General features: G+C 35.8%; 1 protein-coding gene across 1 annotated transcript in view; it reads right to left on the bottom strand.

Annotated features, from left to right (window-relative positions):
* LOC150079265 (uncharacterized) overlaps positions 1 to 24,839 on the bottom strand; it is a 359,584-nt gene that overhangs the window by 118,033 nt on the left and 216,712 nt on the right. Inside the window, exon 11 of the mRNA XM_090383011.1 lies at positions 9,155 to 9,317. Within this exon, the coding sequence (XP_090239137.1) occupies positions 9,155 to 9,317 (163 nt within the window). The remainder of the gene's footprint in view (positions 1 to 9,154; positions 9,318 to 24,839) is intronic.

The following is a 24,839-nucleotide window of genomic DNA, read 5'->3' as shown; positions in this document are numbered from 1 at the left end:
CCTGTATTGGTTTTTCGATCTTGCCTATATACATTGTAGTTCTTGATTGAAATACTTATGTGCTGAGTTAGGTTTGTTTCTTGCAAACAGATACTTGCAGGAGCATATACGGAAATTAGATCTTTGATATCGCTTAAATTACTTCGAATGCCACGACAATTCCATTGTAGAAGTGTACGCATTATTTGGGTTTAGTACTTGATTCAGATGACTTACGATGAGTTGCTTGTTTTAATCGATCTGTTTTGATTTTTTCTTTTCTGGGGAAGCTGGGTCGGCAACCACTGTCCATGTCATCATTTGCGTAAAGTTCCAGAACTGGTTCATCTTCTTTCTCCTTTTCATCAATTTCCATAGTGTCAGTATTTTTTTGTGTTTTTTCAACAGGTTTGGTGGAATTTGTACTGCTTGTTGGTGTTGGATCTTCAGCATCTGGTGGGATTACAATGGGTGTATTAATTGCCTGATCTACTTTTTGTTTTGTTTGTATAAGAATGTTACGTGCCCAATCTGCTATTGAGATGTTAGGCGGGATTGTGATGTCAGTCTGTATTGCAATTACCTTTGTTTTCTGTACTGTAGTTGCTGCTGTTGCTGCTGCTGCTGCATATGATCTCACTGCTGGAAATAGTGGTATCTGCTTTTTGGCTTCTTGATATGTTACCTTATGTTCAGTTTTATATTTTTGAACTTGCTTTTCTCTTTTCCATATATTACAGTCTCTGGAATAGGCAGGGTGGTCTCCTTTGCAGTTTGGGCAGCAAGGAGACTGTGTATTGCATTCTTTACAGGTATGTTCTTTTGAGCCACAAGTGGCACAAATAGCTTGTCCTCTGCATACTGTTTGGGAATGGCCATATTTTTGACACTTGAAGCATCTTATCGGATTGGGGATATATGGCTTTACCTGGCAATTCAGGTACCCGGCTTTGACTGATGATGGTAGAGTTGGAGTACTGAAAGTAAGTATGATGGTGCGAGTTGGAACGAGGTTTCCATCCTTTTTAATAAGGATTCTTTTGGCATGTATGACATTCTGGTTTTGTAGCTCTTGTACGATTTCTTCTTCAGAGCTATTTAGGAGGTCCCATTCCACGATAACCCCTTTAGATGAATTTAAAGTGGCATGTGGAGTGACTTTGATGGGAATCCCTCCAAAAGTTTTGGTTTCAAGAAGAAGCTCAGAATGTCGATGATTTGACGTTTCTATCAGAAGGTCGCCTGATTTCAAGCGGCGAACCATTTTCGGTGGACCAGCTATATGTTCTAGACACCTCTGTATAACAAAGGGAGAAAGTTTACAAACTGGTTGGTCTGATAGTGAATGAACAATTAGCAAGAGTGGCGAGATGGTGTGGGTCACATCTTTCTTTTGGCAGTAGATGGATTAGGATCATCTTGCTGCCGATTGTGATCAGTTTGATCCATAATTCCAGGAGAAGCCTGGTTTGTCAAGTCCATTGTTGCTCCTTTTAGCCCTGAAAGGATTATTTTTCCTTTCAGGTTTCCGGCCCCACCACGGGGAGGCAGGAGCAGTGCCACCTAGTGACCAAGCGGCTGGCGGATTAGTTTGTTAGTGAAAAAATGGATAAATATCCTAAAAAAGAAAGGTGATTTTCCTTCCTGGGTTCTACTTAAAATCTGCTAAGTGAAGAACCACTTACAATGAACTGAGAATAAGAGCGGCTAGAAATGAAAGAGAACAAAATCACTTGGAAGGATCACTTTAGAATTCGCTTAAGAAAATCGCTTGGTCCCTATCGCTTGGCACTTGGGGCCATTTATTTACATAAGTTTCACTCCATGCAGATAATTCAAAAAGTTAAAGATTAGCATTTAAAACTAATTACCATCATTCTCTCTCTCTCTCTCTCTCTCTGGGCAGGCTATTAATATGGTAATAAGTATTATCTGAGTTACATATAATTCAGATGTTCCCATTTATACTTCTAAAGCATAAAGAGGAACAGTAACTTCTAAAATTTGGACTATTAACATAATCAGCTTTTTTTGAGAGGTTCAACTGGGTGACCATATAAACGCACACATGAAAAAAGCCCACACAAAAATTCTGCACAGAAAAAAAACCACCGTCATAAATGCTCACATGAAAAATATCCACATGGAAAATTGCTCACACGGATAAATACTCACATAGAAAAATGATCACACGGAAGAATGTTCACATTAATTTTAGTTTACAAAAAATAAATTATTTCATATTTCAAAATGCAATAAAACGTTGCATTTATATATTCCCAGTTTCTAATAAGAATGCATAATAATGGAATAATCGTTATGCAGCTCTTGAATGGTTGCCTAAAACTACAAACTGCTGTGAGGGATTTCACAATGCACTTAATTCCCTATTGCACTGTAGTCATCCCAGTGTGTGGCTTTTGTTTGATGGACTAAAAAGGGACCTGGCTTGCCACAGATTGACACTGGCTAATGCACAAGCAGATCTGTCTAGAGATGAAAAAGAGAATATATGATGCACTGCATGACTTGGTTGCCACTTTTGTGCAGGAATATGAGCAGATAGAAGACAAACTGAAATACTTGTAGAGATTGGTTAACTTACAGCAGCGGTTCCCAACCTTTTTTGACTCGCGAACCCCTTTCAATGTAATATATTTTATCCAGAACCCCTTTCAATGTAATATTTTTTTTTATCACGAACCCCTTTTAACATAATATTTTTAATGCAAACCTATATTCTCTGAAATCGTATATTTCTGAATTTTTATTATAAAATATTTCCAGTACTATATTTTTATAAGCGACATTGCATAATAATAAAAATTATTATTAAACATTATTTATACATTTGTAAAGCAGTTAATAATAAGTCCAAACTTGATTTCGAACAGGCTAAGAGTAGAAAACTTGCTTTTAGTCCATATGATAGCTGAGAATTCTGGTCTCTTGCCAAAGCTACTGGCCGCAATTTTTGCCCATCTCTGTTCTCACCTTTGACAAAACCAGATCGTTCTGTTGCCATCAGCCAAAGATAAAGCTGATCTGCTAGCATCCTATTTTTCTTCCAACTCATGTATCGATGCTCTTGGTAAATCACCTCAAACCATTCCCAGCACACTCCATTCAATGTCTCCTGTGGGCTTCTGTCAAAAGGATGTCAGAAGGATTTTGATGAATTTGATGCTAAGAAAACTCCAGGTGCTGATGGTATTTCTCCACTTGTTCTCTAAACCTGCACTCATGAGCTTACTCCTGTTTTGTGTAGTCTTTTTTCACTTTCTTATTCCAAAGGTGTTTTTTCTTCTGCTTGAAAATTTGCTCATATCCAGCCAGTTCCTAAAAAGAATGACAAATCCCTTCCATCCAATTATCATCTCATTGAAATTACTTATACTCTTTCCAAAGTAATGGAGAAATCAATTAACTGCCAACTCTTATTGTCCCATTGCGATTACTTATACTCTTTCCAAAGTAATGGAGAAATCAATTAACTGCCAACTCTTAAAACTATCTGGAAATCTTTCATCTGATCAACGATCGCCAGTATGGATTCCGTCAGTGTCGTTCCACTGGTGATATTCTGGCTTATGTTGCCCATCTACAGACAAATTCAATGGAAGAGTTTGGTGAAACTCAAGCCATTTCTCTTGACATTTCAAAGTCTTTTGGTCATGTTTGGCATAAAGATCTTGACTATGTATAAGTATAGTGCGAAAGCATCAATAATACATAGCCAAATCTGAATGAACAGAATATTAGCGAAGCGGCATCGTTTTAAGTTATATCTCATATAGTGAATACCTTCACAACGAGTTGCCATGATATTGCACTACTTCGAATAAGTAACGCTTCACCCGAGGAGAAGACTAATGTTACTTATTCTCAGATGGATACCGCCACCCAGACGGCACCGTTTCAGGGCTATTTGGCTCTTCTTCGGTGGGTGGGTAGGTACCCGAGTGATGCAATGATGGCAAAACAGTTATGAAGTATAACTCCACAATATGAGAGATGCCTGATGGTGTATGATGTATTTAGACTATAAAGCATTTAGGGCGTAAGCCTCAAGCTATGGAAATGTCTAGACTATGTATAAGTATAGTGCGAAAGCATCAATACATGGCAACTCGTTGTGAAGGTATTCACAATATGAGATATAACTTAAAACGATGCCACTTTGCTAATAATCTGTTCATTCAGATTTGGCTATGTATTATTGATGCTTTCGCACTATACTTATACATAGTCTAGACTTTTCCATAGCTTGAGGCTTACACCCTAAATGCTTTATAGTCTAAATACATCATACACCATCAGGCATCTCTCATATTGTGGAGTTATACTTCATAACTGATTTGCCATCATTGCATCACTTGGGTACCTACCCACTCACTGAAGAAGGGCCAAATAGCCCTGAAACGGCACCAGGGGGAGCCTGATGATGTCCGGAGTTTGCAAGAATAGGTAATAACAGCCTTCTCCACTGGGGAAGCGTTGCCTATTTGAGGAGTTTGAGTTTTTGAGTGGTGTGAGTTGAAGGAGTTACTGTCCCTTTCATTCTTCTACACCGTTTCTTTTCCTCATCCACTCCTACTATTACTTTCCCTCTACCTTTTTGCTTTTCTAAGTCTAATAGGGACAAGTGGATAGTCGAGTTATTATCCCACACATATACAAATAGCCCTGAAACGGTGCCATCTGGGTGATGGTGGTATCCATCTGAGAATAAGTAACATTAGTCTTCTCCTCAGGTGAAGCGTTACTTATTCGAAGTAGTGCAATATCATGGCAACTCGTTGTGAAGGTATTCACAATATGAGATATAACTTAAAACGATGCCGCTTTGCTAATATTCTGTTCATTCAGATTTGGCTATGTATTATTGATGCTTTCGCACTATACTTATACATAGTCTAGACTTTTCCATAGCTTGAGGCTTACGCCCTAAATGCTTTATAGCATAAAGATCTTTTAAATAAGCTTCCATCCTATGATTTGCCAGCTGTTCTTTGTAATGAGGTATCCAGTTTTCTCTCTAACTGCTCACTGTAGGTGATGGTAGACGACTCTGTCTTCTAACTTGTCCACTAATGCTGGTGTTCATCAAGGTTCAGTTCTTTCTCCCACTCTTTTCCTCTTGTATATTAATGACTTTCTTCCATTGACTGGAAATCCTATCCATAGTTTTACTGACAATAGCACATTGCATTCCACCTTCCAGTTTGAGAAACCTTGCCCTGCTCAAACAGCTTTAACTTCTTGTGTATCCACTGCCAAATCCTTAAATGCTGATCTCCAAATAATTCTTCAGTAGGGCAAAAATAACTTAATTTCAATCCTTCTAAAACTCAATTCTGTCTTTTATCTCGCAAAAAGGATTCTTCTACTCCTATGCTTATCTTCGATGACGCTCCGATTTCTAGGCAAGATCTTGGGGATTACCTTGACTTCTAATCTCTCTTGGCATAAAGCACATTACAAATATTGCTTCCTCTGCATCTAATAAACTGGGTTTTCTCTTTCGCTGTTACTTTTCTTCCAAACAATTGTTGACTCTGTAGAAATCGAAATTGCCCTACCATGGAATATGGTTCCGACATTCGGGGCATGCCCCCAAAACCTCTCTCAGGCTTCTAGATTCCATTCAAAAGAGGGCAGTTAGTAGTAGAGGCATGTAATGCAAGAAAGCAAGTGTATGAGCTTATGCAGCATCAGCCAAAAAAAAAAAAAAAAAAAAAATCACACCATTCCCTCCATATGCCTGTCCAGTTCCTCCTTAAATTTATTTAACCTGTCCACTTCCACGACAACAGATGGAAGTTTGTTCCAGAAATTAACCACCAGCTACTAAAGGCAAGTTTCCGCACATCTATTCTACATCTGTCTTTTCTTAATTTGAATTTATGCCCCCTTAGGTTCGTAATCTGAACAAGTGGAAGGATCCATCAGAATTCAGCGTGCTCAACTCATTCAAGGCATTATATATCTCAAATCAGATCACCGCGCAGTTGCCTAGTCTCCAGCCACTGCAATTTGCAGAACTTAAGCCTCTCTTGGTAAGAGGATCCCTTCATTCCCCTCACCAATCTTGTTGCCCTTCTCTGTACACGTTCAAGCAAATCTACATCCTTCCTAAAATGAGGCCTCCAGACCTGTATGCAGTACCCAAGGCGTGACCTGACCAATGCCTTATACAGAGGGACAATCACCTCCTTCTCCCTCTAGCAAAATTCCTATATATCATTGACAAAACCCCATGACCTGCCCTGGCAGCCTGTCTGCAGTGCTCAGAAAACTTCATATCTGAATGCACAATTACTCCCAGGTCTTTTTCATTTTCTACCACCTTAAGTGTAGTACCACACAGTTGGTACGTTTCTCTGGGGTTACTTCTACCCATATGCAGTACTTTACAATTGTCAAGGTTAAACTTCAGTTGCCACTTCTTAGCCCATCTGCCCAAATTATCTAGATCCTGTTGCAGTAGCACACTGCCATTACTGTCATTAACAACCCTGCCACCCTTTGTATCATCTGCAAACTTCGACACTAAGCTTGCTATATCTTCATCAATATCATTGATAAATATACAAAACAACACAGGACCCAACACCGAACCCTGTGGGACTCCACTAATAACATTAGTCCATGAAGAGCAGCACCCATTAATTACCACCCTCTGTCTTCTCCCACTCAAACATCCTTTTATCCATTGTAGCAACTTACCTTTAATACCATTCTGCTCCAATTTGTACAATAGTCTTCCATGTACAACAGTGTCAAAAGTTTTCCTGAAATCCAAATATATGATATCAAAATTATTTTTTGCGTCCAGTTCCTTTGTAACCACATCATAATATCCCATCAAATTTGTCAGACAAGACTTTCCCTTAACAAACCCATGCTGTGTCTGAATTATTGCTGTAGTCTTGTCTAGATGATCCTGCAATGCATCTTTAACCAGTGACTCCATTATTTTATCCGGAACAGAAGTTAAACTAACTGGTCTGCAATTACTTGTGTCACTCTTCATGTCACCCCCCCCCCTTTGTGAATTGGGGATACACTTGCACATCTCCAGTCTGTGGGGACTTCCCCAGTCCAAGGATGCTCTCATAATTATGGCTAAGGGTTTGCTTAGTTGCTTTGTCGCCTCCTTTAATATAACTGGATGTATCCCATCCACCCTAGGTCCCTTTCTTATGTTTAACTTCAACAATTTCTCCTCCACTTTGCTCTCAGTTATTACAAAATCATTAAGCACCCTGCTACAATTTGATAACCTTCTGACATTTTCAAACCTTAATAACTCCTCATGTTTGAATGTAGATGCAAAATACTCATTCAGTTTGTTTGCTATCTGAGCAGGATCATCAATAGTCGAACCATCGATATCAAGTGGACCAATCAGATTCATCCCTGTCCTTTTAGAGTTTACATAAGCAAAGAAATCCTTGCTGTTTTTCTTAGCATCTTTTGGCTAAGATTTCTCATAATCTGCCTTCGCCTGCCTAACCTCCTTTGTGACCTGATTACAGGTCACAAAGTTAGGCTAATTAATTAGTCAGTTAGGCTAATTAATGTCTCATCTTTAATATAGTCTTTCCAATCTCTGTCTCATAGACTTTGTTTTTGTTGCATGCCTTTTCTATAGATACTTGCATGGTACTGTTCTTCTGAATTGGCTTCTATAATTCCTGCTTTCACTGTCAAAGCAGTCCGAACATGTGCCGCAACCAGTCAACATCATTTTGCCGTCCAAATTCAAACTCACAGAACTATCTTTTCTTCTTCCACATTTATTCGTTCAACTTTTGTTTTCTGGGACCACCTTCCTTCATACGTATTTCCTGAAAATTACAATCTACAGAAGTTAAAGTTTAATGTCAAAAAGTATTTTGTTTCAACTTTTCAACCCATTCACGATACTAAGTACTATAGGTTCTAAAAAAAAAAAAAAAAAAAGTACCTATACATAACAATAATCCTTGAGAATGAAACTTTCTTTAGCAATTTTCACTTTTTATTTAATTTTATTTTAATTTGTTTATTATTAGTTATATTTTGTAGTTTACAATAATATACCTTGTAAATCTAAGCAGACGCCATTACAGAATTTTTATTGCGAACCCCCTATCGATGAATACTTTCGCGAACCCCCAGGGGTTCATGAACCACCGGTTGGGAACTGCTGACTTCAAACGAGTAATGAAAATTATATTCAGATCGTTGACAAATAAATAAATCACTGAAATATGTCTGAATTAGTTGTTTGTTGATAAAAAACCAAAAAGTATTGACTGTTCACTTTGTAAGACAGAGAAAAAATAATTTATTTCTATAAATAAAATAAAAGGCTTTAGTTTCAATAAAACCAGAGCATTTTATTTCCTATAATTTCCCTTACAAATATTTACATCCAAATATTCTACTTTATATTAAAATCAAAAGTTATATTAAAATTCATCATATAGAAGTAGAAATAAAATATATAAATTCAACGTTTTATTGCATTTTGAAATAATTTGTTTTTTGTAAACTAAAAATAATGCGAGCATTCTTCCGTGTGAGCAATTTTCCGTGTGGGTATTTTTCTTGTGAGCATTCTTCTGTGTGAGCAATTTTCCGTGTGGGCATTTTTCTTGTGAGCATTTATGACAGTGGGGTTTTTTTCTGTGTGGAATTTTCGTGTGGGCTTTTGTCAGGGAACCATTCAACTGCAATCAGAAAACTAAAAACTAACAAAATATGGACATACATGATGCCTACAACCTTTTTGTTACTGCAAATTTGAAGATCTTGAAAAAGAGACAGTAACATTTGATTACATTAAACATCCAAATTTTCTATATTTCTGTTCAAATTTAGACCTCTTTATTTAATAAATATTTGTCAAGAGACAAATACACACACAAAGTTTGTAACGATAACTAATGCTCTGCAGAGCTGGTTGCAAGGAAGGGTGGTCTAATATCTTTAAAAAGGCCAGTTATTTAAATTTTATCCAGAACAAAATAGATGTTAGTTACTCAAAAATCCAAGAAATAAAAGGATGGACAGCAAAGGTTTTTTGTAATATGTTAATCTTTCCTAAGGATAATATTGACTTACTGTATTATCAATAAATATCATTTTCTACTTTTACTAGTTTTATACTTATTTAAACAAATACCTCAGTCATTTGAAGCCGACATTCCTTCTCTTTTTGTAGTTCCTGTTGTGCTGCTGCCTTCAAACTTATAAGGTTAGAAACAGTATTGATTAGTTGGGTTTTGACTTCTTTTAAGACATGTTGTTGATGCTGAAGTTTCTGGACATACTTTTCATTCAAAGTACTATAGAAATAGAAACAATTAGAACACATGTAGACACATGTTCTTATTATCATATTTCATATCTGCATGTACATGAATGTAGCATACATACAACTAACAAAAATTCTGGTGTTGTGGATGTTGGTGGTTTTGAATAAATTCAAGGAAGAAATAGATAAACCATTGTTAGAGGGGATGGGGAGGTGAAATGAGAATTTTTTTCTTTTGTCTGATGCTGTATAAGCTTGTTTTTTTGCATCACTTACCACTAACAATACTATTACTAATAAATCCCCACCCCACAGCCATTAACTTTAGAACTGGAAAGTCATCAGTAATCCTTCAGCAGCATTGTAATAATTATAAAAAAATATATATATTAGATATTATTAAATTATTAAATAAAATTACAGTAAAGTGGAATATTATTAATTATCCCACTTTACTGTAATTAATTAGCTACTTTTCTTTACCACTAAAGAAAATCCTGGAAAGTATGACACATGAAGAACAAGTAACTTTAAAAAATTACTTTAAATTTCTCTAGCCCAAAATGCAGTTTCGATACCAGTATACATCAATCTACGGTTATTAAGAGTAAACTACAAATTAAGCAAAAATTACATAAATATATGTAAAATATAGTACTAAGTGAAATGATATAACCTGAAATGAGAACCAGAAGGTGAACTTACCTTAATATTGTGATGATTATAATCAGCATTGATTTTTAATCATACACTACTTAAATAAAACTTAATTCAACCAAACTGGGTATTCATTAATTAAAAACTTATCAATCATAACTACTGTAGAAAAAATAACATTAATTACCACAGAACAAATTTCAAATTAATGCTATGCCACAATTAGGATTATACCCTAATTGTTTGGCTTTAATAATTTTCCGCATTTGTTTTGTGTTAGTTAGTGTTCCTTTTATCTTTACAGTAAATTTATTGAACATAAGCGTACTGAATCAACAACCTAATTTTTACATATCAAGTATTGTTATTATCTCTGGAAATTGTTTGGGTAGCACACATTAAGCATTTAATTTCAATGATGCTACTAAAAATGTTTGTTTCTCTAAATAGATATAGTGCAACTACATATGCAGTTGCAAGGAAACATGCCAATGATAGCTGTCATAGCTGTGGCATTAACTAAGCGGTAAAATTTATTACATACAATAATAACTAAATAAAACAAATCTGATTAGAGAAGAGCATTATGTGGTAATACTATTAACTCAATTTTAAAGACAATACACTTTTCCATATAAGTTTTAAATCAGATTTATAGACATAAATGGATAAATTTTTTATCAATTTCAGATGAAATCAGTTCCAATATCTAAATTAAAATGCTGATGTTTCTGAACTCCTTATTGAATTGCGTCATTTATCCAGGTTTTGGGCTCTACGAGATTAAAAAGTACAAAGAGAATTATGTTTAAAAAGACATACTATATATTAACAATCACAAAATTCTTGCCTTTATAAAATTTTGATAATACAGAATTGTTTCCAGTGACATGGTAGAAATTAAATGATTAAATAGTGATAATGAAATTAAACTTAGTCATTGGTCATTAAATATATACAATCCTAAATGTCATCCTGCTGTGGTTTTGAGATGTGCAACTTTCTGAAAAAAAAAATATATATATACATATGTTATGTTGCTGATATTGTCCCCCAGTGATGTTGTAACAGGATAGCTGACCTGGAAAAATTCACATTACCAATATTAGTGCAAAGGACAAATATGATATGGGTATTTCTGAAACTACCCAGATCTGAATTTTTGAAATAAACCAAGATCAATGATCGAAGTTAAAATTAAAATAATAATAATAATAAAAATCAGAACATTGAAATTATTTTTGTAAGATTACTGATTTGAAATAAAATAATTATGAATTTAATCAGAACTGGGCTATAAATTGGCTATGTACAAGGGGATGGCCAAAAAGGTCTGAAAAGAGGGTATAAAAGGCATATACCCAAATTTTTATTTTTCAATGTATTCATCATGAAGTTTAATACATGTATTTTATTTAATCTGCTAAGAGTTTAATTATTTTTCTTCAAAAAAAAAAAAAAAAAAATCAGACTGGCAGCAAACAAAGGTTACACAGCTGCTTTTAGCTCTTCATTATCATGGGTTTCACAAAGATGAGAAATGAACAAACAACAGTGACTTGGAGCTAGATCTGGCTGAATTGGGGAAGAGAGTGGTAATTTAATTGTTTAAATCCACATTCATGAATTTTAGCATTTTAGCAAACTTAGGACTTTGTGCACAGGTGAATGAATTACCACAGAGAAGCAAAATCTGAGGACCTAACTGTCCTTGTCTTTTTTCCTGAATAGCACCGTTTAACTTTGGCATAAGGCTGACATAATATTATCCTGATATTGAGGTTTTAGGTGCTAGGCCAACGTGCTGGAAAAGATTTTGAAGCTCTGGCAAACGCCAAGCTTTTCATAAATATTTAGCAGCTTTATTGACTTAACTGTCATATTAATTTATTTTCTAGAAGTAGTTATATACTCCTTGTCATACTACAACTTATTTTAAATTTAAATAGAGATTTTTTAGGTTGCTATTTAGTATCCATAGAATTTTGAACTGACTGAAACTTACTGCCATTGTTGTAGTATATTAGATCGAAACGGAAGAGCGTAATGTATATCTGATAGAGTAATATGTAGCATTGTATTAGGAATCTGTTAGCTTAGTATAGTATTGTCAATTATCAATTAAATTTATTAATCTAATTAATTTTCATTGTTAATTTAATTGTATTTAAATGGAAATCATGACCAGCAAAGCAACGAGCACAAAAAAGTGGAAGTGCTGTGGCTCGGGGGAGAACTGAAGGGGGAGATTCTCCAATGCATCTGAGTCTAAAAAAATGTGCAAAATGTGAAATGTTTGTGGAACTTTCTGGAACAGGATATGATCTAGACAAGAAGGGTTGTCTTTGTGTGTGGTAGGTGCACAGAGTGTCAAGAAATTAGGTGCCAACTCAGCATTCTGATGGGCGTATATGAGAATTTGGGGTGTAGGGTAGATGCCCTCGAAAGAATTAAAATGGAGGACTCATCAAGTTCTCAGCTGCCCAACTCAATGCCAGAGCTCCCTCTTGTGCAATAGGCAAAGCAGTAGCAATCTGCAGGGCAGAATGCACTGGGCCCACAAGAGCTAGTTATTGTCGGTGACTATTGTCAGGGAAATGGGAAATATATTGTGCAAAGAGGATAGGTAGAATAGGACCAGGGTATGCCTGGGACAAAAGTTGATGATGTTGTAGGGCAGATATCATCTTTAAAGGGCACAAAAGGTGATATTGTTGTTACATGTTGGCACTAATGAGATTAAGTGTAGGAGATCTGTGGATAGACTTTCTTAACAAGGACAGGTCAATGTTGAAAAAAAGTAACGAGTGAGGGATGAACATGAAAGTGTCTGCAATTCTGCCCAGACACGATAGGAGGGAGTATATGATGAGAGCTTTGTCAATCAATTTGACTCTGGAGAGATTGAGCAAGGCTCATCGGGTAGAATTTTTCTCAGTGTAGCCTGTGCTTGTTAACAAGAGAGACTGCTACTACAGGGATGGGATACATTTAAATAGAAAGGGTGCAAGAATATTTGCTGATGCTATCGAGGCAGTGTTAAGGGGGTCAGAAAACTGCTAGCTTGGGGGGATACAGAGACTAATAGATTAACAGTAGCTGCTGCCAGAGGTGAAAGTTATTCTTGCACTGCTTCTATTGGAATGAGCAGCAGTCTGGAAAACAAGGTGCTGGGGATAAGGACCTTTACAAGGACTGCTGGGAGTCATCACGGAACAAATAAATATGTGGCTGTGTTAGTTGTTCTTACTCTTAGTTATCATTGGGGGATAACTAAGAGTAAGAACAGGTGCACGTAACTTGCATGTACACAAATGAAAGGAGTTTAGTAAATAAATTTGAAGAATTTGAAGTGCTGGCCAAAACATCAAAAGCAGATATTGTTGGGATATCAGAGACATGGTGCCACACAGATACAAGGAATACAGAATTGGAATTTGAGGTGTACAATGTGTTTTTTTTTTTTTTTTTGGTAATTGTTGGCGCATCGGCTTCTGTGGCCATAATGCACCTCCCAAGGTTTTAGCAGTACTTTGATCCAAGCCGAAGGCGGGATTTGAACCCGCGACCTTTGGGTTGCCAGGCAGGTACATTACCCACCCGGCTAGCCTGGTCGGCAGTACAATGTGTACAGAAAGGATAGACAGGATAGGAAGAAGGGGGGGGGGGGCGGTTATGCTGTTAGTTAAGAAACATAAAATCAAAGGAAGTGTATCCAGTTGACATAGGTGGACAATGCGATGTTGAGTCAGTTGGGTGTCCTCTGGTGGGGCATGGGCATGCCCTACTATTTCAACAGGGGTCATCTTCCCTATAGACCCCTTACTTCCAATTTCCAACCCCCTGGTCTTCCACCTCCCCTCCCATCTCTTTCTCTTTACAACAGCATTTGCCCCACACGTACAAATTTAAAACACCAAAATTCATGCCCGACCCATTAGGAAATATTATTACCTCCAGCGCTTATCCCGTATAGCCCCTCTAAGTTGCGTATAATGTGCCATCTGTGCCCAAAAGAAAAGAAGAATTATTATTTTAATGATTTTTTTTATTATTATTTTATTTTCTATATATTTTTTTTATTTATTTTATTATTATTATTTTTTTTATTTTATTTTATTTTTTATTTATTTTTTTATTTTTATTTATTTATTTTTTTTTTTAGGTCCTAGCCACAGAAATCTCAGGAAAATAGGTGGTAGGACCTGCCAGAGCAAACAATAAGGGAACACCTGGCTGGCCTCCACGTGGCGGAGTACGTAAACGACAGGTCCCATCTGGGGCCTGGCGGCTAACAAGCCAGAGGAACAAGGGGCACAACATATTACACAATACATGATCCACACACTTTTAAACCTCTGGCCTTGACAGCGTACTGTCCTCGATACAAAGAACATACGCGGAGATGGGGTAAATCCCTGGTGCCGTTAGACCCAAAAAAATACTCTGTACTCTGTGATATAAGCACTGGGAAAACAAAATTGTGAGTGTGTTATAGGCCTAATGACTCTGATCATTACAATGTACTGTACAGAGAAATAGATTGAGCCTGTAAATCAGAGTGTCTTACACATGGGATTTTTAACTTCCCAGATATTGACAGGAACTTGTGGGTTGGTCACTTGCATACTAGCAAGGCTTCTGTGGAGTTATGGATGATTGTTTTCTACAGCAGGCTGTTCGAGAGGCAACTAGAGGGGGTAATACTCTTGATCTGATTATCAGCAGTGAATCTTCATGCATTAAGAATCTGCAGATAAAGGAACAACTAGTTGGCAGTGATCGCAATGTGCTGATGTGGGACTTACTCAAAGATGTAATTACTATCAGGGATAAAGGAAAGGGTTTTTGCTTTCGTAAAGGTAACTACATTGGTCTCAGAAAGATTTTAAATTCTATACAGTGGGATCAAGTGATGATATCACCAACAGCAAATTCTAAATGGGAAGCATTCAAGGAGGAAATCTTGGAAGTAACTAAGCTTTTTGTTCCAACTAAGAAATATTGTTCAAGGTTTAAGCCTAAGGGGATGTCAGATGAACTAATGAGGCTCATGGCAGAAGAAAAATGCATGGGATGCATATAAACTAACAGGTGACACAGAAGCCTATGGTAGATATAATCTGATCTGTAATCAGGTCACAAAGGAGGTTAGACAGGAGAAGGCAGATTACGAGAAATCCTTGGCAAAAGATGTAAAGAAAAACAGCAAAGAGTTCTTTACTAATGTAAACTCTAGAAGGAAGGGAATGAATCAGATTGGTCCACTTGATATCGATGGTTCGACTGTTGATGATCCTGCTCAGGATGGGATCTATCCAATTATATTAAAGGAGGCAGCAAAAGAGATAAGCAAACCATTAGGCATAATTATGAGAGCTTCTTTGGAGTCAGGAGGTCCCCATGGACAGGAGATGTGCAAATGTGTTGCCAATTCATAAAGGGGAATCAAAGGGTGACACAGTTATTACAGACCTGTTAGTTTTACTTCTGTTCTGGGGAAATTAATGGAGTCTCTGGTTAAAGAAGTAACGCAGGAACATCTAGACAAAACTGCAGTTATAGTTCAGACACAGCATGTCTGTTAAGAGAAAGTCTTGTCTGACCAATTTTATTGGATACTATGATGCTTACAAAAAGGAACTGGAAGCAAAAAATAATTTTGATACCATATACTTCGAATTTAGGAAAGCTTTTGATACTGTTGCACATGGAAGACGACTGTACAAATTGGAGCAGTATGGCATTAAGGGCAAATTGCTGCTGTGGATAAAGGGATGGTTGAGTGAGAGAAGAGTAAGTGTGGTAATGAATGGACACTGATCTTCTTGGAATAATGTTATTAGTGGAGTCTTCTACGGTTTGGTGTTGGGCCCATTGTTGTTTTCTGTCTTTATTAATGATATTGATGAAGGTATATCAGGTTTAATGTTCAAGTTTGCAGATGATACGAAGCTTGGCAGGGTTGTTAATGATGCTACTGACAGTGCTCTCTGCAACAGGATCTAAAAAAATTGAGCAGATGGGCTGAGAGGCAGCAAATGAATTTGAACATTGACAAATATAAAGTACTGCATATGGGTAGCAGTAACCACAATTCCTGTATAACCAAAAATTCCTCTATATCATTGACAAGACACTCAGGGTAATGGAGAACAGAAAAGACCTGGGTGTAATTGTGCAGTCAGATATGAAGTTTTCTGAGTAGTGCAGACAGTCTGAAAGAATAGCTCGTGGTGTCTTGTCAATGATATACAGGAATTTTTCTAGCAGGGATAAGGAGGTGATTATCTCCTTGTATAAGGCAATTGTCAGGCCACACCTTGAGCACTGTATACAGGTCTGGAGGCCTTATTTTAGGAAGGATGTAGAGCTGCTGGAACAAGTACAGAGAAGGGCAACGAGACTGGTGAATGGAACAAAGGGTTGCTCTTACAAAGAAAAGCTTAAGCTCTCAAATTGCAGTGTTTGGAGACCAGGCACCCATGAGGGGATCTGATTGAGGTGTATAAGGTCCTGAATGGTTTGAGCAGGCTCAATTCTGATGGGATTCTTCCTCTTGCTCAGATTACGAACCTGAGGGGGCATAAATTCAAATTGAGGAAAGACAGTTGTAGAATAGATGTGCAGAAATTTGCCTTTAGCCAGCGAGTGGTTGATTGCTGGAACAAACTTCCATCTGTTGTGAAAATTCACAGTTTAAATAAATTCAAAGCAGAATTAGACAAACATTTGGAATGAGTGGATGGGTGAAATGGGAAGGTTTTTTTTTTGGCTGATGCTGTATAAGCTTGCTTTATTGTATCATATGCTTCTACTAACGATAATGCTAATGCTAATTAACAATAATCTAAGAACAGGTCCAAAAATCTGAGGCCAACATTTTTCTGCTGATGATTGGTTTTGAGATCCCTTGTGCTTCCACTACATACATTCTGATTTCAATGCAGAATCATACAAATGCAGTCAAGTTGCATCATCAGTCATCAAATCAAATAAAAATTGATCTGGATTAGCAAGAATTAATTTTAAATTCTCTTTTGATGACGGCACCTTCTGATGTTTGTCATGAATGGAAAGGTTTCTAGGGACCCATCTTTCATAAATTGGATATTCTCAAATTCTCATGCATTATTGTTAAAAAATGCTTATATGGGAAATATTAATTTTTAAGTTAATTAATTATGTTAATTTTTTCCCAAGTTTTGGCCACTTTAATTCTTCTGTTTTCTAAAATTTTTTCTTCAATGGCAGCAATTGTTTCAGATGGCCAATCAGACAATGAATCATTCTCTTTTGAACTCTGTCAATCATCTTGCAACAGTAGCATACTGGGTATCTCTCCCAAACACTGTAATCATTCTTTCATGGATTTCTTTAGCATTTCTGCTCTTTTTGGTCAAAAATTGGATTATTGAACGATGCTTGATTTGTGGATATCCATTCTTCTTCCACTAGCAACACAAAAATTTGAATTTTAGAAACTACATAACAATGGCATACATTTTTCATATTATTTTATAAGACATTAAGCCACCAATATAACCTATTCCAGGATTCTCAGTATTTTGGAGTAAGTATAAGGTACCCTTCTTAACTTAAAAATATTTTGGTGTCTCCCAGATATCAATAGGCTTTTGTAATTACGGAAATACTGGAATAGTTGGTAAACTCAGTCACCATTTTAAATAAAATCACTCTTTATTACTCAGAAGATAAATTTCAAAAATAGAGCATAATATCTTCATACTAAATACATTAAAATTAGGTAGGTAGGTAGACAGATAAGTAGGTAAATGTCTTCATCTGGGCAAAATTGAAACAAATCTGTCCCCTCATACATTTAGACCAGCATTCAAAATACAATTATGAAATTAAATGGTAGATATATATACAATGCATGATGCTACAATTTTACAATAATATTTTTAATGGGCAAAAGAAAAGAAAAGACATACATATTGGATATAATAGAAATAATAATACAAATAATAATAAAAGAAAAGTAAGCTAATCATTTAATAATACTAAGATATAGCACTCAAAACAAAATTCGATGATACAATAATAAAAAATAAACAATAAACATGAATTAAAAAATGAAATTACATAAATAAAACAACAAAAATTACATTACTATGAAAGGTAAATTGTAAAAACAAAAATCCAAATAGTAAGAAGGGATATACATAGTCATTCAATGGCTATATGCTGCTGCTGTTTCACTGAGATCAGATTTTGAATTTCCGATTGAAGCAGCAATAGTTTCAACCTTAAATCTGTTTCCACATCTTGCTTGTTTTTGAACTTTTATTTCAGTGCAACAAGCACAGAAAACCTACTTTCACAAACATATCTTATGAGAAAAGGCATCAAGTACTTCACAGCTTTATCAGATAGTTCTGAGTAATTAGAATGAATGTGTAACCAGAAGTCATGCAGATTCTTTTTGGATGAAGACTATTTTTAAAGAGTTATCACATGAAAGTTCAATTAAGCTACCTTGTTCTATTTATGTCAGAATTGTGAATAGAGCATTATCAACATATCCAGTCATATTTTGAATGAGGAACAGGAAAGTATGCATGCAGCTGTATCTGGAGTCTTTGAAAGTGTTCACTTAAGTCACATTTTACTTTGTCCAGAAGCTGCATTTTTGTTGAGATTAAAAAATCTGATAGACATAGAAATTATTCATAGATTGATTAGTTCAATTGACAAGACCATAGATGCAATTTCCTGATGATAACTTTTATTTTGTTTTGAACTTTCAATACATTTACAGCTTTACCCTGAAGATTTAGGTTAGGTTCATTAAGGCAGGTCCAGCGCTAGGGGTGCACAAGTGAGGTTGCCATAGGAACTACTATATGTGGTACTGCATATATGCATGTTTACAAGGTTTAGCCTCAGAAACCACAAATGCTTGCACCAGCCCTGTATTAAGGTAGCCAAAAATATCAGATAAGAATGCAGACTCTGCTAATCAAAAGTCATTGAAACAATGCAAAAACTGAAAATTTGATTGAAGCAGAAAAATTCTCACTTCATCTTGCAACTCAAATAGGTGAGTAAGAACCTTCTCTCGAAAAAGTCAATAAATTTCAGTATGCAAGAGCAGTTGCGGTGATCACTGCCCATTTCCTCACTGAAAGCTGCAAAAATCCTCACGGAAAGAGCAAGACTTCTGTGAATTTATTGGAGCATTGTTTTCTACAGGGGGGGCAACCAGAGGGAGTAATACTCTTGATCTGATTATCAGCATGAGTATTCATGCATTAGAATTTGCAGATAAAGGAACCACTAGGTGAAAGTGATCACAGTGTACTGATGTGGGATTTACTTAAAGATGTAACTACCATCAAGGGTAAAGGGAAGGGTTTTTGTTTTCGTAAAGGTGACTACAGTGGTCTCAGACAGTTTTAAATTCTATATAGTGGGATCAACTGACGATGTTACCAACAGTGAATTCTAAATGGGAAGCCTTCAGAGACTTAATCTTGGAGGCTACTAGGCTTTTCATACCAACTAAGAAATACTGTTCAAGGTTCAGGTCCAAATGGATGTCAGATGAATTAACGAGGCTCGTGGCAGAGAAGAAAAATGCATGGATTTCAAGAAAGCTTTTGATACTGCTGCACATGGAAGACTGCTGTACAAATCAGAGCAGTATGGCATTAAGTGAAAGTTGCTGCAATGGATAAAGGGATGGTTGAATGGGAGACGGCAGAGAGTGGTAATAAATGAACATTGCTCTACGTGGACTAATGTTATTAGCAAAGTCTCCAATGGTTCGGTACTGGGCCCATTGTTGTTTTGTGTATTTATCAATGATATTGATGAAGGTATATCAGGCTTAATATCCAAATTTTCAGATGATACAAAGGTTGGCAGGGTTGTTAATGACAATAAAGATAGTATGCTACTGCAACAAGGCTTAAGTTCTGTCAGTCCTCAATCAGGTCACAGGTGTGATCTGATCGAGGTGTATAAGGTCTTGAATGGTTTGAGCAGGCTCAATGCTGATGGGAAACTTCTGCTTACTCAAATTAAGAACCTGAGGGGGGGGCATAGATCCAAATTGAGGAAAGACGGTTGCAGAATAGATGTGCAGAAGTTTGCCTTTAGCCAGTGGGTAGTTGATTGCTGGAACCGACTTCCATCTGTTGTTGTGGAAGTTGATAGCTTAAATAGATTTAAGGCTGAACTAGACAAACATTTGGAGTGACCAGATGGGTGAAATGGGAAGGGTTTTTTTTTTTTTTTTTTTCCTTTTTGGCTGATGCTGCATAAGCTTGCTTTCTTGCATCATATGCCTCAACTAATGCTAAATTTTTGAATTCAAGGGGTAAGCCTTAATGAAATTAATAGGTTTCAACCATTAATGAAATTAACAGTTAAACTGTCTTTAATGCAATGGGTATTTTGTTTTCGTTGCTAGTGACTGTATGTGGATGCAGCAGTGAATATTTTTTGTTTCTGGTGACACAGATTTCATACAAGCACGAACTCCACTGTATCTGCCTGTCATAATGTGAGGAGCTAATTCCGGCACATTTCAAACAATCTAGAGTACCTTCCTTTAAGAAGTTATCCAGAATTTTAAAAACTTCATCTGAAGTGGCTCGTGTATGCAAAGGTTTTCAAAAGGGCAAGTTCTCATTTATACTTCCATTCCATTCATATCTAAGAAATGCCAAAATGTTCAGTAGGTTTGAATGTCTGTTGACTTGTCAAGTTGAAGGGCATAGAAGCGACTATTGCATATTCTTGTAATCAACTCTCCTTTAATTTCCTAGGCACATCTCTAATTCTGCATTGAATTGTATTTTTGACAGTGAGATAGCATTAAATTCCTTACAAGCCTTCTCTCCCAGAACTGTACTCACCATTTATTTTGCTGCAGGTAGTATTAACTGTTCTCCTATATTGTGTGGCTTTCCTGCCTTTACTATTAGAAGAGCTACTCATTAAGAAGCTTCTATTGCCTTTGAATTGCTACTACACATGATTATTTGCTGCAATGAATTGCTATTCCCCTTTAATTAATGAGTTTCCTAAGGAAGAATCCATTAGTTTAGATGTACAGTCACTATGCTTGGATTCCAAATGGTGACAAGGTTTGTTAGGTTTTAATCCATCATTCGAGAGCACCACATAACAAATCACGCACAATGGTCCTTGGTAATCATCAGAACCAGTCCACACAAAATCCATCTTTATATAGCTGTTGCAGTATTTATGCAGATTTTTTTTTTATTTTTTTATTATGCCCATGCTGAGGAGTTTTACTAAACATACCACTTTTGCTTTCTACTTTCCTTTTCAATGTTCCTGTTTTTAATCACTTATCATTATCAGACTTAGCCCCTAGAATCAAATAATAAATAATTAATACAGTTAATATTGCAAATAATAATTAGCATCAGTGAATACGAGAAAATATTATATATTTTGGATTTTAATTTGACAAGAAACAGATCAGCAAACTTAGTAAATTCCAAAATGAATTTAATGACACAATTGATTTCAGTAATATAGCAAGGTTATATTTATGCCAATATTAAATTTTAGGCGACCATAAGCAAAAGTTCGTTTGGCTGCTCAAACAAAAGAATTTTCTTTGAGGTTCTTTGTTGTAATAAATTTCTAAATTTTTACCACTTAAGCCTTTTCCAGAGGAGGAGGGGGGGAGGGAACAGCAGTGTACTCTGTACACACAAAAAATGTTTTATTTTATGTGAGAACATCCTTTTCTTGAACGAAATTAAAAGATTGGGCCTTCATAGTTGTTATGTGCAGTTGGAAATTCTAAGAGAAGTAACGGATAACTTTCCGGTTTGTTTATTTGTTTGGGAATTTATTAGGTGCATTGACATCTGTGGCCATAGTGCACCAGATAAATTTCTGAAATGTCATTTTCATACCATAATTGATCAGAGATATCACAAACAGCTCCAAATGTATTTTTTAGAAATCGTAGTTCAAATTCTTTATAGGAATTATGGTCCTGTTCGATGTCCTTGTAAATGATTTCATACTCAACCACCATTGAAATTTGTGGAGGGTCTACAACAGGCATCAAGCTGAAATATGATTTTGTTTCTTTTTGAATGATGCAATCGAAGCTGGTTGTTACAATATTCTCTGTCTAGCTGGTTCAGGTAATCCTCAGGAATTTTGCTAGCAGGAAAAAGGAGGTGATTATCCCTTTGTATAAGGCAATGGTCAGGCCATGCCTTGAGTACTGCGTACAGGTCTGGAGGCCTCATTTTAGGAAGGATGTAGATTTGCTTGAGCATGTACAGAGAAGGGCAACAAGATTGGTGAGGGGAATGAAGGGATCCTCTTACCAAGAGAGGCTTAAGTTCTGCAAATTGCACCTGGAGACTGCAGACGCAACTGCAAGGTGATCTGATTGAGGTGTATAAGGCCTTGAATATGGGTTGAGCATGCTGAATTCTGATGGGATTCTTAGATTACGAACCTAAGGGGGCATAAATTCAAATTGAGGAAAGACAGTTATAGAATAGGTGTGCTGAAATTTTCCATTAGCCAGCAGGTGGTTAATTGCTGGAACAAACTTACATCTGTAGTTGTGGAAGTTGATAGCTTAAATAAATTCAAGAAGGAACTGGAAAAACTTTTAGAGGGAATAATTGTGTGAATTTTTTTTTTTTTTTGGCTGATGCTATACTTGCTTCACATGCCTCTATTACTAACCCAAATAAGCATTACAAATTGTTTTTGAAAAACAAAAAGACCAAACCTCCTTTCTTCAATGTGTACTGCATCTACTAACAAAAATTCAGGGCAACATATCTATTTAAAACTGCATTATAAATTTCAAACACCATTGTTTAAAATTTATTTTGTCCTTGAATGTAAATGATTGCATTGGCTTTTGATTGACCGGATGTTCTCGCCTTGCACAGATGCTTTATTCTGGAAAGTTCCTTGCGGTAAAATCAAATAATAGTAACTCTTTATTGTACCAAAAGTAATTTGTTACAGTATGTGAGTGGAAACATCATCTGCATCTAATAAATAGTAAATATTTGCCAATATTCCCAAAAGGAGATCATTTGCAAATAATAATTAGCATCAGTATTTAGAAGAGGGTAAAAGAGCTGATAATTGGTAATTACAGCCATTTTGGACAGCAGTCATTGTGTGAAACAATCCCTTTTCAAGTTATAGTTGCCACGAAAAAAAAAAAGAAAAGTGTAAATCTATTTTTCAATAGGATATATCTTTTTTATTGCATCTCAGAACATGAAATGCAGAATCTTGAAATTTTGTGATTACATCAAATGCATATGAAGGAAATATTGAAGTATTTTGTAACAATACAAATTTAAAAAAACAATTAATTATTCACAGCACATGCTTTTTTTTCTTCTTTTGCACATGATTTGAGATGAGTGTAAAGTTTGTTTGATACCAGTTTTTGAAGTTTATAATGCAGCTATCAATAAAAATATTTTCTTAAAATTTTGTTAGAAGATGAAATATACATCTAGAAAACTTGTTATACTGATATTGTTTCCCAAATACAATTACAATAACGCAGTCTTTTTTTTTTTTTTCAAATTATTATTATTGAGTATGCAATGTGGTAGTATCAGTTTTTCCAGTTTCCAATATGGCTCCCAATAGATGAATTTTTTTGAATATTTGTTAGTAGATACAATGCACATTGAAGAAAGGAATTATTGTCTTTTTCAAGAATAATTTGTTGCGATTCTTTGGGTTATGTTTCTCATGTCAAGATATAGTTATGGTCTTTTTTTTCTTTATTCCTGATAAACACACAGCATGCACCATAAAGAATGGCCAAACTATGGCCACTTGGGTGCAGCATTAATCACTTAGTAGATTGCTGAAATTTGAAATGAGAAAAATCAAAGAAAATCCTTCTGTTGGCAGCTATTGTGACTTTCAGCATTCTGCATAGAGTAGAAATTATGGAATTAATTAGGTGTAATTTGAACTGGGTCAATTTTACCACAGGGGTGCAGTTATGTAAAAACATACCAGGGTACCTGCCCATCCACCAATGATGAAGCCAACTAGCTTCAAAATGATTGTCTGGGTGGTGGAATCCACTGAAAATAAATAACAGTAGTCTTCCCTACTAGAGAAGCATTATTTATTTGAAGTAGTGCAATACCAGCTATCTCATTGTGAAGGCACCCACAATATGAGATACAATTAAAACGATGCCTTCATACTACATACATATTTCAAATTTGTGGGTAAACTATGGTGTATCTACAATGATATTATATAGTAAAAACATACAAATTTAATGAAAAAGATTGTCTTATACAAACAAATAAGTAACATACAATTACAAAATGTGAACAAAATCATTAAGCATATTGGTATTTCATTTAAGATGGGATACAGTTACATTCCATATAACAAAATAATTAACTTTTCTTACCAAATGCTGCCAATTGGATATTGTAGAAAGCAGCTATTTTTGATGAATAGCCAGAAAAAAAGGATTGATCGACAACCAAGAACTTCTTGTAGCTCTTTTCTTTGTTCACAGAGAAACTCGTGATAAATGTTAAATGAGATGAAACCATGAAAATGAATAATTCTGGAAGAATATCTTAATTATATTTGCATATTTTCAAATGAATTTTCAAGGGTACAGTGCACATGCAACAGGTGAATTCGAACCAATGATGTTGTTTCAAAGAGAAACAGTGTATGGAAGGAGTAAAGCTTTCCAAGTACATTAATTTCTAAATCTGGAAGCTACTGAAGCACGCGTGTCGTTTTACCCATTCATGCAGAAGACAGTGAAATACAATTCTATAAATAACCTCGTGCCCCCGCTAGGGCTGTGGCCCACATGCTGGGAGTCACTGGACTATTCTAT

Source organism: Mastigoproctus giganteus, chromosome 10 (genome assembly GCF_048544385.1).
Source record: "Mastigoproctus giganteus isolate SK-2022 chromosome 10, ASM4854438v1, whole genome shotgun sequence".
Taxonomy (NCBI): Eukaryota; Metazoa; Arthropoda; class Arachnida; order Uropygi; family Thelyphonidae; genus Mastigoproctus; species Mastigoproctus giganteus.
Note: the sequence above shows the minus strand (reverse complement) of the source record. Positions and strands in the feature narration are given on the sequence as shown.